At 33.7% G+C, this 18,955-nt stretch overlaps 3 protein-coding genes across 4 annotated transcripts; 2 read left to right on the forward strand and 1 right to left on the reverse strand.

Moving 5' to 3' along the window:
• Window positions 1-4,619: 4,619 nt before the first annotated feature.
• Window positions 4,620-9,243, forward strand: LOC107482078 (LRR receptor-like serine/threonine-protein kinase GSO1). 2 transcript variants are annotated; one of them, XM_052259262.1, is made up of 3 exons: window positions 4,622-4,751; window positions 4,984-8,526; window positions 8,611-9,243. In XM_052259262.1, exons 2-3 carry the CDS (start codon window positions 5,094-5,096, stop codon window positions 8,985-8,987), a joined length of 3,810 nt encoding a protein of 1,269 aa, XP_052115222.1. In that variant the 5' UTR covers window positions 4,622-4,751; window positions 4,984-5,093; the 3' UTR covers window positions 8,988-9,243. The 2 variants fall into 2 exon arrangements, with proteins under 2 accessions (XP_015957956.1, XP_052115222.1); XM_016102470.3 differs by having other exon boundaries at window positions 4,620-8,526.
• Window positions 9,244-9,730: 487 nt separating this feature from the next.
• On the reverse strand, window positions 9,731-11,592 carry LOC107482077 (uncharacterized). Its single transcript, XM_016102469.3, has 3 exons — window positions 11,424-11,592; window positions 11,195-11,332; window positions 9,731-10,016 (listed from the first exon to the last, which is right to left on the reverse strand). Exons 1-3 carry the CDS (start codon window positions 11,512-11,514, stop codon window positions 10,000-10,002), a joined length of 246 nt encoding a protein of 81 aa, XP_015957955.1. The 5' UTR covers window positions 11,515-11,592; the 3' UTR covers window positions 9,731-9,999.
• Window positions 11,593-13,824: 2,232 nt separating this feature from the next.
• Window positions 13,825-16,773, forward strand: LOC107481960 (uncharacterized). Its single transcript, XM_052258559.1, has 7 exons — window positions 13,825-14,460; window positions 14,599-14,714; window positions 14,811-15,392; window positions 15,477-16,008; window positions 16,099-16,249; window positions 16,409-16,505; window positions 16,608-16,773. The coding sequence occupies exons 1-7, from the start codon at window positions 13,825-13,827 to the stop codon at window positions 16,720-16,722; spliced, it is 2,229 nt and encodes a 742-aa protein (XP_052114519.1). The 3' UTR covers window positions 16,723-16,773.
• Window positions 16,774-18,955: the final 2,182 nt, after the last annotated feature.

Genomic DNA, 18,955 nt, shown 5'->3' on the forward strand with positions numbered 1-18,955 from the left:
ACCATCAAAGCTAATTTGTTTGGACATTTTGGTGTAACACTCCGTTATTAAATTTTACTGTATTTTCTAAATAAAAAATGTTATCTTTACATGAAAATCAACCACTAAAATTAATATTTATATATAAATATATGTGTAATTTAATTTATTTTTATTGTATATTTGTAATTCAGCATGTATTTTATATTGATACTGATTTTAGTAATTGATTTTGGTATACACATTACATAACTCTTTTTAAATTTTAGAGGCGGGACAATATGTTTAGCATATTGATAATACGTCACCCACGTATCATATATTTGGTATATATTCAAATAGATTCCTAACAAATTTCACATTGGATATTTTTGTTTTTAAAAAAATAAAATAAAATTGATGTTTTTAAACTTTATAAAAGTAAGACATATAAGTGTTATCTTAACCATATTTATTGTTTTTACTTGAACAAATAAGTTTTTAAAAGTGTGACAAAAAAAACTTATATATCTTATTTTTGTAAAATTCAAAAATAAAAACATTCCGATGCGAAATTTCTTTTTTTTTTTAAAGATAAATATTATTTTATTAATATAAAATAAAAGTGTTTTCATAAGGAAGTACAAAAGAATTGGGTGGGGTGGTGGAAATAGGCCAGGCGGCCGCCTGAGCCTACAAATATATATAGAGAGTTTTATTACACTAGTAAAAATGCTATTAGAAGGATTTGAACTTGGATCTTCTATTTTATAATAATACCTTTATCCACTCAACCATTTGTCTCTTTAATTATATATGTGTATTTTGTATCAATATTATTCATAAATTTATTATTTTATATTTTATAATTTTAAAATTAAATTATATCTTAAATTTAATTTAATTGTTATTAAAAAAATAGGTATATTGACAGGCTTCAGGCCAAGTCAGATTTAACAACAGGCCAAGCTTAGTACTCATTAAAAAACCTATACCAGGCTACAGGCCAGACTAAGGCCAATATACTCTATTACAAATCTGGCCTGTTAAGAGTAAAGTCTGGTCTGACCTGACCTGTTTCTACCCCTAACTGTGATCGAAAGACTAAGAGTTTAAAAAAGAGTAAAATAAGAGTAAAAAAAATTACCACCATCTATCAAAAATAAAAACATTCTGATGCGAAATTTCTTAATTCTTAGAAACTTAATTAAATGTATATTCTATATATTTTAATCCAATAACTAAGTGATACACCAAAGTGTTATCAGGATCTAAAAAAAGTTAAACACAGGACCAAAAGGCCCATTAATTAATAAAACCTTATTTCACGAAAATACAATCATAAAATACCAGAAAAAAACATAATCATAAAAGGCTTAAAAGAGAAGCAAAATGAACATCATAACCAAGATCGCTAATTAGAGCCCAATTTAAGAACGCTTTTGTGACCAAACACCATACGAAGGGGAAACAAAAATCCTCTCTCTGTTGGACCAAAATGACTCCTTTTCTCTGTGAAAAACTTCTTAACAAAAACGTTTCCATGACCAAAATAACAAAACGTTTTTAATTAATTTACGCGATGCAAGTTAAAACCAATATTGTATTTTTAAAATAATGTTACTGTATTATCACAATTAAGCTATGCGAATGAGGTTCTCTTTTGGTAGGTGAGATGATAATACCCAGCTTTATTTTGGATAAAATATTGAGATATTTTTTTAATTATATATTTAATAAGGAGGGTCAAATTATTTCCAATAAATTAGTTTGTATATTATTATGTGAACAAACTTTCAATAGTGTATCATATTCTGATTGCTTATTTTAAGAAAGGATTTGTCATATTCTCTTGGATAAGCATCTAAAACGTACGGCTGGTTTATATTGAATCGATCATAAGTCATGTAATAATATGCAAAATTGCAATAATATTTTATTTATGTTCTCATGCATTATTAGTCAAATTGCGTGTAAAAATTTTTTTAACATTACCTTGTATAATATTTTTCTCCTTAATATGTGACACCAATAATGTTTAAATTCATAAAACTATCCACCCATGACCCATAAATATAATCCATTAAATGATGCAACAAAAATCAATTTCTAGTCACAGGAGAATATTTTGATTTGGGGCGAGAAAATCATGTGTTCTATGACCAACCAAAATGTATATTCCACTGCCATGATTATACGAAAACAAGCCAAACCACCCATCCAATTTCTTGTGAAATGCTGAAAGGACGTTAAACCATGCCACAGAAAAAGACAAAATATACTACTTTACAATTAAGATATTTAATTGAACGCAATAATTAATAATAAGCATACGCTGAAACACAGGTAGGGGTGTCATGTCTAGGGGTGTCCGCAGATCAGATCGGATCGAATATAACAAAAAATTCGATCCGATCAGCATTAAAACTATCGGATCGGATCGGATCCAATATCCGCAACTTTTAAGGTTGGATCCGATCCGATCCGATCCGCACATTTGCGGATCGGATTGGATCGGATATCGGATATATCCACAAAACACAAAAATATTTTTAAAGGCTTATTTTTATTAAAAAAATATCAATAAAATTCATTTTTTCGATTCTTTTAAATATGTTTACTCTTAAAATAATATTAAACATAATTTTTTTAAATAATAAATTAAAATAATATAACATATATGATAATTATCAATTGAAATAAAACATAAAAAGAATATTTATTTATTTATTTCTTTAATTTTGCGGATACACGGATATGCGGATCGGATATGCGGATACCAACACAAAATCCACAATCCGATCCGATTAGTGTGCGGATCCGATCCGAAAGGCTTGCGGATCGGATCCATATCCGCAATTTTCGGATCGGATTCGGATAAACACCACGGATATGCGAATCGGATTCGATCCATGAACACCCCTAAACACAGGGTATAAAAACTGATATGAAACAATGTTCCATACTTCAACTCTCTTTGCTGCGGATTCGTAATTAGCAGTTAATGTGTGTCATCACAATACTGATCATGTTAGCTATACCACCCATAGAAAGATCAATTATGTTCCATTTCAAGTAAAACACGGTTTCACTATACACGTATATAGTAACAATACCACCATTCGAAATTCCAATCCAATTTGGTTAGAAAAGATGGTTGATTATGTATTATATTAAAGATGACTGTATGTTGGCATCTTCGACTTGGACCATGGAAGTTTCCAGAGAGTATTGTTAGAAGTGAAGTTCTTTTGTCCTCCTGTTTGGTTGTTACCCTAATTCATACTCCTTAAGCTTTTGTCATTGTAGTTTAATCTTTTCAAATTTCAAATCTTTTAATTTGTTTAGACTATTTGTTATATATGGTTAAATATTAGTTCTTCCAATTCCAATCGTACCATTCTCCCTGAATGGTGAATACATGTTTCCAAATTATTATTAATGCACTAGTTTGTGAGTATAATTTATTATTTTTAGTCAATATTTGTAGACAACCGTCTAATTTATTATTTTTAGTAATCTAATAATATATTTTTAATTTATATTTTTAAATATTAATAAATAAATATTAATTAAAAATAATAAATTTTACTGATTTTTTAATATTTTTAAAGATATTTTTATGTGAATAATCAAGTTATATTAATATTCCAAAGTTTAATTAATCTGAAAAAAATATTAAAAAATCATCCGACTTTATTATTTTTAGGCACCATTTTTAATAATTAATTTAATTCTTTTAATATAATAATTCAATAATATATTTTATTTTATATTTTTAAACATTGGTAGCTAATTGAAGGGTAAAGTATACTTTTTGTTTCTGAAATTTGGCAAAAATTTTAAAAATACACCTAAGTTTTATTTTGTTTCAATTACTAAACTTTCAAAAAATTTAAGATCAATCTAACAATAATACATGAAAATTATGCTTAATTTGCTTGAATTGAGGGTTGTTCTTTTGAATTATTGTTGAATTGGTCTTAAATTTTTTAAAAAATTAAACGTCAGAAGTATATTTGATGTAAATAAAAAATTTCTAAAACAAAATTGAAACAAAATAAAACTTAAGAATATTTTTAAAATTTTTATTGAATTTCAGAGAAAAAAAAAATATTTTACCAAAACTATTAAATCCTGAGAATCTTCTTGTATTCTTGGTATTCTGAACCATCATTTAAGCCAAAAAATTAAACCGGAATAATGAAAGTTCACACTCTAGCTATCCTGATTGATTAAAGAAACAAATGTCGTTTGACTTATGAAACCAAACCAAATTTAAAAATTCCTCGTAAGCTTTTGGATTGGCATGGAGTGACAGACATGAACAAAGCAAAAGAGTATAAGAAACATTAATGAACAATATCTTTATGATTAATTTGGACAAGAGTAACATTATTGAGTCGCAAAAACAGAAAAAAAGCAGAGGTTTTGGAGTAGGCAAAATGGGTTACGTATTACGTGCAACCAATTAAAAAGACGAACCCCTGCATAAGGACACACCGATTTGGTAACTCACCAAAAATGATTGACAAGAAAACAGTACTACGTATAGTAGTATCCCATTATACATTATTTGATTTTGTCTGAATAAGGAAAAGTGAGCGTTGGTTGAGAGAACTTGACAAGGCTGTTTGACTTTGTAAGAGATTATTAAAAGCTACAAATTTGAAACAAGTTTTGGAATTTGGAATTGGAAAGAAAGGGAAATTGAACTGCTCACTTTCTTTTTGAGCTACGACACTTATGGCAATGCAATTGCAAGCAAACCCACTTCACCTGTTCCAACCACTGTATATCCTCTTCTTCTAACCCCATATCTTCCTGACTTCATTATTACTATTTTTGTGTTCTCAAAATTAGTTGATAATTTAATGGTTTATTAAAAATTAATGCAGCAGTCAACTACTGTTCCATTGCATTGTTTCCGATATTTATTGGACTCTTTTTTTGGTACATTATATTTCCCATGCTGCTGTATGTTTGACTTTGTGGTCTTCATTAAAAGCTTCCTCTTGATTCCAGTGCTTTCTAGTTTCCGCAAATGCATGCCATGCATCCATCAACCTCCTCTCATCATAAACCTTGAGAACACATACAACCCTTATTCTTTTACGTTGCAAGCTTGATTCAGGATGAGGAGGGTTGCAAGTGCTGTGATGATCCTCTTGTGGTTGTTTTCTTCCACCATGATCATAGGAAACTCATCATCATTGGACAGTGAAACCACTCTCAGAGTGCTTTTGGAAGTGAAGAAATCTTTCGAGCAAGACCCAGAAAACGTTCTGAGTGATTGGTCAGAGGAAAACAAAGATTATTGCAGTTGGAGAGGAGTAACATGCGGATCATCCATTAACTCTAAGTCGGAATTGCAAGTGGTGAGTCTCAACCTTTCTGACTCGTCGCTCACCGGGTCAATATCACACTCACTCGCTCTCTTACAAAACCTGCACCACCTTGATCTCTCTTCCAACAACCTCAACGGTCCCATTCCACCTAATCTCTCTAACCTCACTTCATTGGAATCTTTGCTTCTCTTCTCTAACCAACTCACAGGTCATGTCCCCACTGAGTTGGGCTTGCTCACCAATCTCCGAGTCATGCGACTCGGTGACAACGAACTAACGGGCATCATTCCCGCCTCTCTTGGAAACCTCGTCAACTTGGTCATCCTTGGTTTGGCCACCTGCAGACTCACCGGGTCGATTCCACCGCAACTCGGCCAACTCAGCAATATGGAGAATCTGATACTTAAGGACAACGAGTTAATGGGACCGATTCCGGCCGAGTTGGGAAACTGCACGAGCCTCACTGTCTTCACCGCAGCTAACAACAAGCTCAACGGGTCAATCCCGAGTGAACTGAGTCAACTCAAGACCCTTCAGATTCTTAACCTCGCCAACAACACCTTGTCAGGGGAGATACCGAGTCAACTCGGTGAGATGAGTGAACTCGTTTACCTCAATTTCTTGGGGAACCAACTCGAGGGTGCTATTCCACCATCGTTATCTCAACTGGGGAACCTTCAAACTCTCGACTTGTCAATGAACAAGCTCAGTGGCGGAATCCCAGAAGATTTGGGGAACATGCGTGAGCTATCTTTTTTGGTTCTTTCTGGCAACAACAATCTTAGTGGTGTCATTCCAACAAACATATGTTCCAACGCAACAAAGTTGGAGCATATGTTTCTGTCAGATATTGGAATTCATGGTGAGATTCCATCTTCATTGGGCCAATGCCAGTCACTGAAACAACTTGATTTGTCCAACAACTCACTCAATGGGTCCATTCCCATTGAAATTTATGGATTGCTCTCGTTAACTGATCTCTTGCTCCACAACAACACATTGGTTGGTTCAGTTTCTCCCTCAATTGGAAACCTCAGTAGCTTGCAGATGCTTGCATTGTACCACAACAATTTGCATGGTCCTCTGCCTGAAGAGATTGGGATGCTTCGGGAGTTGGAAATCTTGTATCTTTATGATAATCAATTGTCAGGGGATATACCCATGGAGATTGGGAACTGTTCCAGCTTGCAAATGATTGATCTCTTTGGGAATCATTTCAGTGGTGAAATTCCAAAATCCATTGGAAGGCTGAAAGAATTGAATTTCCTTCACCTAAGGCAGAATGGACTTGTTGGTGAAATTCCTGCCACACTTGGTAACTGTCATAAGCTGAATATTCTGGATTTAGCAGATAATCAACTCTCAGGTGGAATCCCTGCAACACTTGGATACCTCAAGTCATTGGAACAGTTGATGCTCTACAACAATTCTCTTGAAGGTAACCTCCCTCACCAACTCACAAATGTAGCAAACTTGACCAGAGTGAATCTTTCTAAGAACAGACTGAATGGTAGTATGACTGCATTGTGTAGCTCTAGATCGTTTCTTTCCTTCGATGTCACGAACAATGCCTTTGATGGTGAAATTCCTCCCCAATTAGGAAATTCACCCTCACTTGAGAGGCTAGGATTAGGTAACAATAGATTTTCTGGTGAAGTTCCAAGGACACTGGGAAAGATCCATGAGTTGACACTGTTAGACCTCTCAGGGAATGCACTCAGTGGACCAATACCAGATGAGCTCTCTTTATGCAACAGACTGTCTTACATTGATTTACACAATAATTTTATGTCTGGCCAAATACCAACTTGGGTTGGAAGTTTGCCTCAGCTTGGGAAGCTTATCCTTTCCTTCAATAATTTTTCTGGACCAATTCCATTAGGCTTATTCAGATGTTCCAAATTGCTGGTTCTTGACCTGAATGACAATTCTCTCAATGCTAGTCTCCCAGCTGAAGTTGGTGATCTTGCATCCCTTAACGTTCTCAGACTTGGCCATAATAAGTTATCTGGACCGATCCCTGCAGCAATAGGCAAGTTGAGCAAGCTTTATGAGCTGCAGCTATCTAATAATAGCTTCAATGGTGAGATTCCAACAGAAATTGGAAAACTCCAAAATCTCCAGACCAGTTTAGACCTCAGTTACAACAATCTCTCAGGTGAAATCCCAGCTTCTCTTGGGAATCTGTTAAAATTAGAAGCACTTGATCTTTCCCACAATCAACTCACTGGAGAAGTCCCTCCACAAGTTGGTGACATGAGCAGCTTGGGAGTGCTTGATCTCTCCTACAACAACCTTCAAGGAAAATTGGACAGGAAATTCTCTCATTGGCCGGACGAGGCATTTGAAGGGAACCAACAGCTTTGTGGAAGCCCTCTTGATCACTGCAACAGTGATGATGCTTCCAGCAGAGATCAATCAGGCCTAAATGCACCATCAGTAGTGGTAATATCTGCCATTTCAACTCTAGTTGCAATTGCGCTATTTATACTTGCATTCAAAGCCTTCTTCAGAAACAAACCAGAACATTTCAAGAGAGACAGTGAAGCGAATTATGTGTACTCCTCCTCTTCATCACAAGCACAGCGAAGGCCGCTGTTCCAACTCAACCCTGCTGGAAATCGAGATTTCAGGTGGGAAGATATCATGGATGCAACAAACAATTTAAGCGATGAATTCAAGATTGGTTCAGGGGGGTCAGGGACAATCTACAAAGCTGAATTGGCCAATGGAGATACAGTGGCTGTCAAGAAGATTTCAGCGAAAGATGATTTTCTGCTGAACAAAAGCTTCATAAGAGAAGTTAAGACACTTGGGAGGACAAGGCACAGGCATCTTGTGAAGCTTATAGGTTACTGTGGCAATAATGCAAACAAAGGAGCAGCTTGGAATCTGTTGATATATGAGTATATGGAGAATGGGAGTGTATGGGATTGGCTTCATGGGAAGCCAGCTATGGCCAGCAAAGTGAAGAGGAGCCTTGATTGGGAGACAAGGTTCAGAATTGCAGTGGGACTAGCTCAAGGAGTGGAGTACCTCCACCATGATTGTGTGCCAAAGATCATTCACAGGGATATTAAATCCAGCAACATATTGCTAGATTCCAAAATGGAAGCACACTTGGGAGATTTTGGACTTGCAAAAGCAATCTTCGAGAATTATGACTCCAGAACCGAGTCTAATTCTCTGTTTGCAGGATCTTACGGCTACATGGCTCCAGGTATTGAACCAAAAACTTATTTAAGCGTTGCTTCAATTATGTTTAACTTCCATCACTTATTTTGTTAGCATTGAATTGCTTCAGAGTACGCATACTCCCTACGTGCAACAGAAAAGAGTGATGTTTACAGCATGGGAATTGTGCTTATGGAGCTTGTTAGTGGTAAAACGCCAACAGATGAAACTTTTGGAGCAGAGATGGATATGGTGAGATGGGTGGAGATGCACATGGATATGCATGGCGCTGCACGCGAGGACGTGATAGATCCTGAGCTGAAACCTCTCTTGCCTGCTGAAGAGTTTGCGGCATTCCAAGTGCTTGAGGTAGCATTGCAGTGCACCAAAACTACACCACAGGAGAGGCCATCCTCCCGGAAAGTATGTGATCTTCTCCTCCATGTATTCAACAACAGAATGGCCCAGTTTGATAAGATGAATTTGGATCAGTACAAATTCAAGTGAAACTTGATTCCAAATATAATGCAGAGTATACGCCTCTGGATTTGGATCATTGCTTTTAGTGCTTCGGGTTTTTTCCCTTTGTTTTCCTGTTTTTTTTTTTTTTCCCTTCCTTATTGTTTAGAGGCTCTAGATTTAACAGCCAGCAAAAACCGGTCACATACCGTTAAATTCTACTAATTATTTAGTTTTGCTCAACTTTAGTACTTAAACCAGAATGTTGCATTTAAAAAGCTAATTCCAAATTGGAAATTGGACATTTTGCATTATGTCATAACATAATACTATTCTATTACGCAGCCCAATATCAATTTTGAAAGCAAAATACCCTTCGCATGATTGAAGTAAATGGAATTAATTTTGCTAGAAAAACATCATCGGTTATATCAATTGCTTCAAAAAAGAAGAGAAGTGCAAATTAATCAATATCGACGTGGTCCAATTTTTCTTCTTAAAAGTTAAAACAACATCAAGGCAAGTGTTTACAACAGCAAAGACATTAACCAACTCCTACCTAACAGAATTTTTTAAACCAAGCCAACCAAACTTCAAAAAATTACGAATTTAACGGTTGCTATGGCTTAAACAAAAGGGTTAGCCACGTGAGTTAGGAATAGCATATTATTGTAGAACATCTAATGCAGCTTAAAACATTATTTCAGTTAATCTTTTCCTTTTTAAATCCATATCAAGTGCCTTAAACTTGTTAGCAAGACGATCATCAAGAGTCAAATCACAGTAGCATATGGTATGAAAACATCAATGAAAGATACTGAAGTCACAGTTCCTATGATCCTTACAGCTAAGAAAGTTATTCCGATTGAATTTATTATTCATGAAACCTTCTTACAGGTTTGACTGCTTCCCAAACCTTCTACTCAAAACAGGTATACCAGCATGAAAAAGCTATAACAGCCTTAGAAATAAAGCAACACGAAATCATAAAACAAAGGGAACAGGTCCAACACATTTCTTCATTTTCTTCACAAAAAACTCAGCAAACCTTAATGTTGCACTAATCATCATCTGCATCTGCAATGTAATACCACAGATAAATAAATGCAGTGAGGAAATGACAATCCAGAAACACGGAACACATCATAAGAAGCACAAGAATATTGATTACACAATACAAATGAATGGAATTTCTTGCTGAATTAATCAGTTCTCTAAAACTTCAGACGAACTAGATAAACCAGTGAGAGTATTCTCCACTCTCCAGATTTTCTCCATGATTGAAACAACCACATGTTCAAAGTATCTTGCTTTCCTGTTGTGTCCTAATGTTGCATCCAGGAAAGAAAAACTCCACAATATTCAAGCTACTATATCCCTAGGGTAATCAGATTCTTTTGCAAAGATGACTAATGTTCCATAATGAACAACATCATGCAGCATTAGCCATGAAAGTTTTAGATTTGTATTTAATTTGCATAATCTCATTTTGGTTTAACTATCTTTATAAATTGACACACTGCACTGAGGTAATCTTTATCTGAGAGTATCTAAAACAAAAATTTCTTCCCCGGGAGTGTAGTAGTGTACAAAACATAATTCCTACATGAGTTAACTAAAAGGATTTAACATCTTCAAGAGTAACAGAATCCAAAAACCATTTCATACTTTCTTCATTCGGTACCAAGAGGATCAGGAGGCTGATTCATTAGGATGATCTCAAAATTTTATCCAGATTCCAATAAGACTTTACTCAACATTCCATACCCGCTAAGACACCCCCAAAGTGGTTAGTTGCAGTACTCAAGAGATCAAATCCTTGAAGTCTTTACCTAATCACTAACCCAAGCTCAAAACTGTGGAAATTTACTCAAACCAAAAGAGAAAATAATAAATCAAAAGGAGACTAAAAATTATGTTGTGGAAGGGGGGTTTAGGGTTCCTATCTGTGACCCTCTCCACCCCATTGCCTTGAAATAGTTGGTGTTCCCTTTTCCAGTCAACAGCAATCATTATCACTTCAATTTACAAATCCCCTAGGAACAGCGCCACTAGTTCCCACAAATTCAACCCAAACAACAAACACAAATATAATTTAAAATTAAAAAAAAAAAAGAGAGAATACAATCAAGAGAAAGAAACAACGCAACGAAATTGAAAACACAAATGGTGTATAAATTCAGGTTGGCGGAATGAAGAAAAAGAGGGGAAAACCCTAAATTGAATTGAATGATAATTGGAAGAGATTAAAATACCAATATAACGTCTTTCGTTAGCGGCCTTGGCCTTCTCGAGCATCTTATCGAGGTCTTGTTCGACCTTGGCCTCCCACTTGAAGAGCTGGTCTACAAACAAAACGCCCAGCCCCATTCCCAACACGTGCTCCCATGGATCTACAACAACAACAACAACAGAGTCAGTGAAAAAGGGAATTTTCTAGAGAGAGAAGGTTTTAGAGGAAAAGAGAGAGGAGAATGTTAATACGGCGCATGTAAGGGAGTTTGCGGAGGGCATTGGAGTACATCTGAGTGCCCAAACCCAATAGGGCTCCGATCGCCGTCGAGCTTAGCGGCATTCTTCTTCTCTTTCTCTGTCACTACTCTCTTCTCTACTTCCCTTTACTTTGTCTTTCTTATTCTTGGCCACTATATTATTACCACCTTTTTTTTTAATTAGAAAAAAAAAACAATTTTAATGCACTGTTACTTATGTTAAATCACATACTTTATTTTAGATAGAGGAAGTCTTTGGGTAGTTGTTTTCAGTATGGGTTGGATCGTAAAGCTATTAGATCGAATTTTATTTGTACACTAATGGAATTAGATTATGAATTTTATATAAATATTTACATANATATCCGATATGCGATCTACAAATGTCTAAGCTTAAAAACCGTTAATATTAGATCCGATGATTTTAGTGCGAATTGGATCGAAATTTTGGCTATATCCAATCCGATCTGATTTTTCACGTAAAATTAATAATTAAAAATTAAATAAAATTTATTAAATTATTTAATATTTTTTAAATATTAATTTTACATGAAATCAATACATATAAATTTTTACCTTTTAGATAATTATTATTTGTTAGTTATTAAAAAAAAACTATTTTTGCTGTTGTCTTGAGAGCAATTTGTCTGCTCTCATTTGTTTTGATGATGATTGAGAGAAGTATTTTTTTTAAAAGTAGAAAAATATTTTATACTTGAATATAATTATTAAAAATAATTTTTAATATAATAAATATATAAGTATTTCTTTTATAGAACTATAATTATGATTCTGAATACAAAATTTATTTTGCATATCATGACTATTTTTCAAATAGAAAAAATATAATTATTTTATTATACATGACTTATTAGTATAGAATAACATAATTACATAATTTTTAGTAGAAAAACTAACTATATTATCATTTTAATGATATTTTCATTAAAAATATTTTATTTTGTATATATAACACATTTTGTAATATACACATATACTTGTGTATACACGAGTCAATCCAATAGTTCTGCACAAGTTCACATCAGGGAGGTAAGAGAGAAATAAAAATTTGTACGGTGGTTTTATATTTTTTATAAAAATATATGGAGATAAATTTATAACGTCAATGTTATTATTTCTTTCTTTAACTATTTTTGCTTTTAATAGAAGCAACTTCCTATCAATTTCTCAAAACAATGTAAAAATTGATTATTTTCTGTTTTTTTTTTTAATACAAAAGAACAACTCAAAAGATAACATAAATATTATTTTGAGAAGGAAATACTTTTTACTTTAGAAACACAAACGCATGTTGAGATTATTATTAATAATATTTAAAAAATAATAAAAAATCAACTAAAACAGAATAAAATTATTTTATTTAATATTTATTAATTATTGTTATAATTAATAAATATTAAATAAGACAAATTTTAGCTATTTTGTATCTTTTTAGACCGAATTGTTATTTGGACAATAAAAACAAACAGCTTATAAATATATAGTAGAAGAAGGAAAAAATATTAAAAAAAAGGAGAAAAAACAAAAAAAAGCTAATTGATAATAAATGTTTAAGAGAGAAAACTCAAAATTTTGCATTATAGACAGTTTAATATATAGGACAATTCACATAAATAAATTATTTTACCTTTAAAATTACGCAAATGCATTGTTTCTAAAACAAAGAAAAAATACTAAAAATAAAAGGTGATACAGAGACAAAATACGTTTATTTTATTCAGACTTTCACAAATCCTATGATTCATATCCCTTAAAATTATTTCTCTTTATCTCACCCAAAAAAAAAAAAGCAAATAATAGACCTACCTACAAACCATCCCAAAAACTCAAAAACACAGAGTCTGACAAACTAATAATAGGGTGTTCGTTCAAAGTTCAAACCAACATATATGCAAATAACTGTCCGCCAGCATTTCCTCTAATTTTAGGCAAAAGATGCACAAGTTACAACAATAATCAAAGTAAAAAACAAACAAATTAGAAACGAAGCTTGTTTTTTTCCTCTCTAATTTCTCTCTCTTAGCTCATACCCCGTGATGCATACTAAATATAACCATAGTAAACAAGAATGAGTTACACCCAGCTCTAAATTTAACCCTTAACCCCTATATGATGTTGTGGAAGAAACACCAATTCTCCATTACTCTATATACTCTAATACCTTCGTTCTCTCTGATTCAAGCCATTCAGAGTTTTAAAAAATTTTTTATACTGAAGAGATTGAAATAAATACATCTATACTTTCAATATTATTATTACAATGGATTACCTCTCTTTCTTATAGAGACAAATTATTATAGCCTTTTGATCCTTGCTTCATCTTTGTTTGAAGGTTTAAATAAGGATCAAAGGGGTAAGGCTAAGACAAAAACATGGCATCATCGCAAGTTCAATTTGCTGCTCCTTTTCAATTTGGTTGTGTTTCTCCTGGTGCTGCATGCCATGAGCACATCAAGAACTTTGAACAGGACAATCTTGATGATTCTTGGGTCTCAAGAGTTTCTAGGAACAACCTTGGAACTCTTGGTTTCTTAAAAAAGAATCATGTTTCAGTCAATGAAAAAGAAGATTCTTCGCTGTCTGCGCTGATGAGCCCAAGGCACTCAGCAACAGTTAAGGACCATCATCATAATAATCATCATCATGATAAACGTAAGGAGAATCCTCTAAGGTGTTCAAGTTTTGTTTTGAGGTCCTCCAAATCTTGTGCTCCTGCTGATGACTCTTCATCTGTAGCTGATATCTCGCACCTCGCGGCTTCTTCTCTTGTTCGGATATGGGAGAAAAGGCTCCACCATTACAACAATGAGGCTCAGGCTCAGGTTCAGGCCCAGGCTCAGGCTCAGGCTCAGGCTCCAGTATCTCCGGTCCCAGGTAGCCCGCGCATTAGGGGACGCCGCGCATTCAGTGATTTGTTGTTGCAGTTTGAGAATGATCGCTACAGAGAGCTTAAGGACCTTGCATTGAGGGCTCCAGTTTCCAAGTTCACACAAAGAGGTCGCATTCAGGTATATCTGAAAAACCAAAAAAAGAGTATCGTTCCATTGTTTATTGTTCGTTTGGTACTTGATTTTACTGCAAAAGAAGCAGGACAGTGTTATGATTTTTCCATTGCAATTTGTTTTCTTGAACTACTATGAATGCAGTCAGTGCTGAAACTAAGATTGTTACAACGCGGAGTAGCAGAAGCTTTTGATCAATCAGCAATATCTAAGATGAACAAGAACAACCAACCACAAGGATATGCAATTAAGGAGATAAGGTATGACAATCCCTTATCAAATGTTTTGATATTTTGTTGAACATCGTGAGATCTAATTGAACTCTATAATTGTAATTGTTTCAAATGAAAATGCAGGGAAAGATTTGGCACAGGAATTAAGCATAAATCTCCAGCCCCAACAATAGTTTCAGATCCAGGAATGACTCAGAGAAATGTATCAAATAACATGACAGAACCTAAACAGAACGCAATCATGCAGACTAGTTCCAATAACAAGGAATTAGATCATTCAAGTTCATATCTCACATTCCAAGGACAGAGATTGGATTCTCAAAATGATGATGATGAAGTTACAAAAGAAATTACTATCACGCCTTCACCAATGGTTGATTCAAATGCAAATAAATCTGATCATAACGTAGAGACAAGTGAACAGAAATATCCCACTACTGCTAATACTACTGAAGCTTGTCACAATCATACATCAGAAAAGGAGAATGGAATTAACCAGCAGCAGTGTACCGAAAACTGTTACGATGAAATCGCAGAGGAAGAGGAAGAGATCGATGACCAAACCTATGATGAAGATAGTAGTTATGATTGGATCAGTCCTATTTCTCGACCTAGAAGCTACTGGGAAGAACGTCGTCAAGAATGGTATAGGGAGATGCTTGGCTATGGTTCGGACAATGACGAAATCCGCAATCTCCTTCAAAGGTACACATAATTAAACTATGAAATTCATCACTATTTTCAATTCAATGATATTAATGCATTCAAGTACCTTGTGTATGTTTGCAGAAAAACAGTTTCCACATTCCTTTCAACCGCCGAGTTCCGCGAAAAGATAGATAGATTAATGATGTCTCGAACTGGATCGATATCACGAACACTTCAGGGTGACGACGGTGACGACGATGACTATGAAGAGAGAAGGCACCGTCGATTAATGGAGTTTTTCAAACAGCGCCTAAATTCGAGTGGCAGTCCTCAAGAAAGTGGCAGAGACGAGGAAGCGAGAGGTAATGAAGAAGAGAAGAGGATAAATAATCATCAAGAAGGAAAGGGAACAGGTATCATTAACCATGATTTGGATCATGAATCGAGTGATTGTTCAAGTAACTCTTCGCCAACGCTTCATACACCTTCCCCTGTGAGTTCATGGAGTTACAAAGACGGTGAATTAACCGGCGATGAGTATGATAGGGTTACATATATATCATCACAACCTCAACCACCGCCTCCTCAGTCGGAGTGTTCTTGTCAGCATAGGCGCCAATTCTCTTCATCCTCCTCAACTCCATCTTCAATTGTGAGTCTTCAATCTTGCATAGTTAGTTAGTTATTATTAATTAATTGAATTAGGGTTAGTAGTTAAATCTCTTCTTGATGATGGATGACATGTTATTGTTGTCACTTGTAGGAAATGGATTTCTTGTATGATATGAGAGGGCAAATGGGTCAACTCTTTCGCGAAATATCTGAGCTGAGGAACTCCATTAACAGTTGCATCAGTATGCAGATGCAGATGCAGATGCAAATGCAACAATTCAAGAACCAGGATGTTTACTCCGGTTTGTGATTAACTTTTTCCCTGTGTTTGTAACAATGTCAATAAAAGTATCTATGATATTGCAACTCATTTGTGTTTGTTAAATATTATATGTATCCACCTCTCTCAGTAATTAATTAAGGAACTGATGCAATGCTTTATATGTAACATGATTTTGCAGCTAAGAAAGAAGAAGAGCAGAAACTCAACAATAATACCTCAAAGAAAGGCAAATGTCGCATTTGCAATGACAGTAAAGTTGAGGCAGTTTTTTACAGGTATTTATTTATTTATTTATTTATTTGCCGAAACTTGTCTTTGTATTTTCAAAGACAATATAGATATAGTATAATAATTTTGCGTATAATTTTTTTTTGCAGATGTGGACACATGTGTGCTTGTCTCAAGTGTGCAAATGAGTTGCAATGGAAAGGAGAAAATTGTCCTATTTGTATGAGTCCAGTCTTTGATGTTGTGCGAGTATATGATGAGTGATGTGACAAATTCAGGAATTAGAAGTCTACATTAATATATACGATGGGTAGAGTCTAGCACACACTAGATGACGACTAAGAATAACTAACTATATACTAGATGTTATAGGAGTAAATCTTCAACTACAAGTTGTGATTTCTCCATTACACATATACTTAATGTATATGATTTTTTCAAGGGAGAAACGCATTTGACACCACATTGGTGTAACTTGAAAGTTTGAAGTCTAGCCTTTTTGGTTTCTTGGTTTCTTCTGTGTCTCTGTGTTCTCTACCTACCTTAACAAAGGGTTATTAAACATGAATTTCATTAATCTTAGAAATGTCCATTTTGGATGGTTATTCAAATTCGAATAGAAAACTGAAACTGCAAGACAAAAATAGTAACAGTATATAATTAACATAACGTATTATTAAAATCTAATAAATATACTTATGTACGTGTTTCGTGATTTCTTTTTCCATATAACAATAATAATAGTCACTTCACAAGAATTATTTTTAAAAAATTTAATTATTTTGTTGGTCCCGTAAATTTATCAAATTTTCAATTAAGTTCATACATTTTTTTTCAATTGAATCTTTACATTGCTTTTAATTTTGTAATTAGGTTATTTTCATATCAAAAACATTAAAATTAACATCATATTTCTCTCAAAATATATGTAGTCAAAGATCTAATTAAGTTTTTAATTATGAACACCTTCAATTTGCGAAAAAATATTCCGTTAATTCTAACATTTTTTACACTAGAAAAGACCTGATTATAAAATGAAAAGTAATATAGAAACTTAATTAAAAAAAAAAGTATAAAGACCTAATTACAAATTTAGTAAAATTATAAAAACTTATAGAATAATTAAACCTTTTTAAAAAGATCTTTATTAATAGTTCATTTTTAGAAAACTCCAAACGAAAAATACAGTAGTTAGCGTTTTATAATCCTCTTATTAAAATAACTATTTTTTAACAACTTTGTTTTTTATTTATTTTTAAATTGTTCATTCTTTTGAATTTAAATGGACATATTTCTAGTATAAGTAACATACTGACATAAATTCATATTTACTAAAAAAAGCCATATATCAGTTGAATTATAAAAGGAAACCCTTGACCAAGTTCATGTTCATTTGAATTTTTATTATATTACGAATAAAATTGTTTTTCTTTTCTTTTTTTTTTTTTACAAAAAGGCAGTTAAGCTAAGAAAAAACAAATATTAAGAGTTTGTGAAATTATGTAGATAACTGATCATATATATAAAGACGATTTCTAGTGTTATGCTAGGGTGAAGTTGGTGCTCTAATTTTGTGAAATTTAATCTTCTAATTGAATTTGATTCAATAGCTATATTAGTGGTGCATTGGTTGTGCTTCAAAGAGGAAAATATGCGTTTTACAGAGTTAAACTCCACTTTAATATCTGATAAATTGCATTAATTTAATTCTTGAGATCCTAATTATATTAATTTAGTTTTTTAAATTGAAAAAAATGTACTGCATTAGTCTTTTCCCCTTTTTCTGTTATTGGAGCACTGACATGGCCAATTTTTGTCACACTGAATACAGTAACAATTAGATAATATAGCATAAAATTTGATTAGCTCTAATTTGATCCTTATTTTTTTTTATAACCTAAATTATTTCTCTTACTTCTTCCTCTTCTTCTTTCCATTTTTTTTGGTTATTCGTCTCCTTACTCGTTATTATGCACTCTTCTTATTCTAGAATCATGATTGCAAGTGGGAGCCAGAGTTCCATGCAGTTCAACACAAGAATTTTCAGTCGAAGTAGAACATCGAGTGTTCCACAGTAGTATGGGTGTGACTGTCGTCCTGTTTTTCAGTGGTCCACAACAGAGGTTAATTTTAACAAGCTATTCTTTAGGTGTCCTAACTAAAATATCAATGGAAAGAAGTGGTGTGGTTTGTTTGTCTGGACTAATATTGGAGAAGAAAATGTCGGTAGAAGAGTAATTTCTACCGAGAATGTTGACCAAGTGGGGGTGAATTTGGTTTGAAGAATTGGAAAGTTAGAAGTTAAAGTTAGAACCTGTTCTTTGCCTGGTTTAGCCAAGCTATCGAGCTATATCCTGATTTAGCCGAGCTATAACTTGTTTCCCAGCGAGAGTTGGCCGACCAATTATCCGAATCAGGACGTGCTTTGGTCACCAAATGAAACAGGAGGGGGAGCACCTGCAAAAAGCATTTCGACGATCAAGTTAGTTGATGAGAA

Source organism: Arachis duranensis, chromosome 3, assembly GCF_000817695.3.
Source record: "Arachis duranensis cultivar V14167 chromosome 3, aradu.V14167.gnm2.J7QH, whole genome shotgun sequence".
NCBI lineage: Eukaryota > Viridiplantae > Streptophyta > Magnoliopsida > Fabales > Fabaceae > Arachis > Arachis duranensis.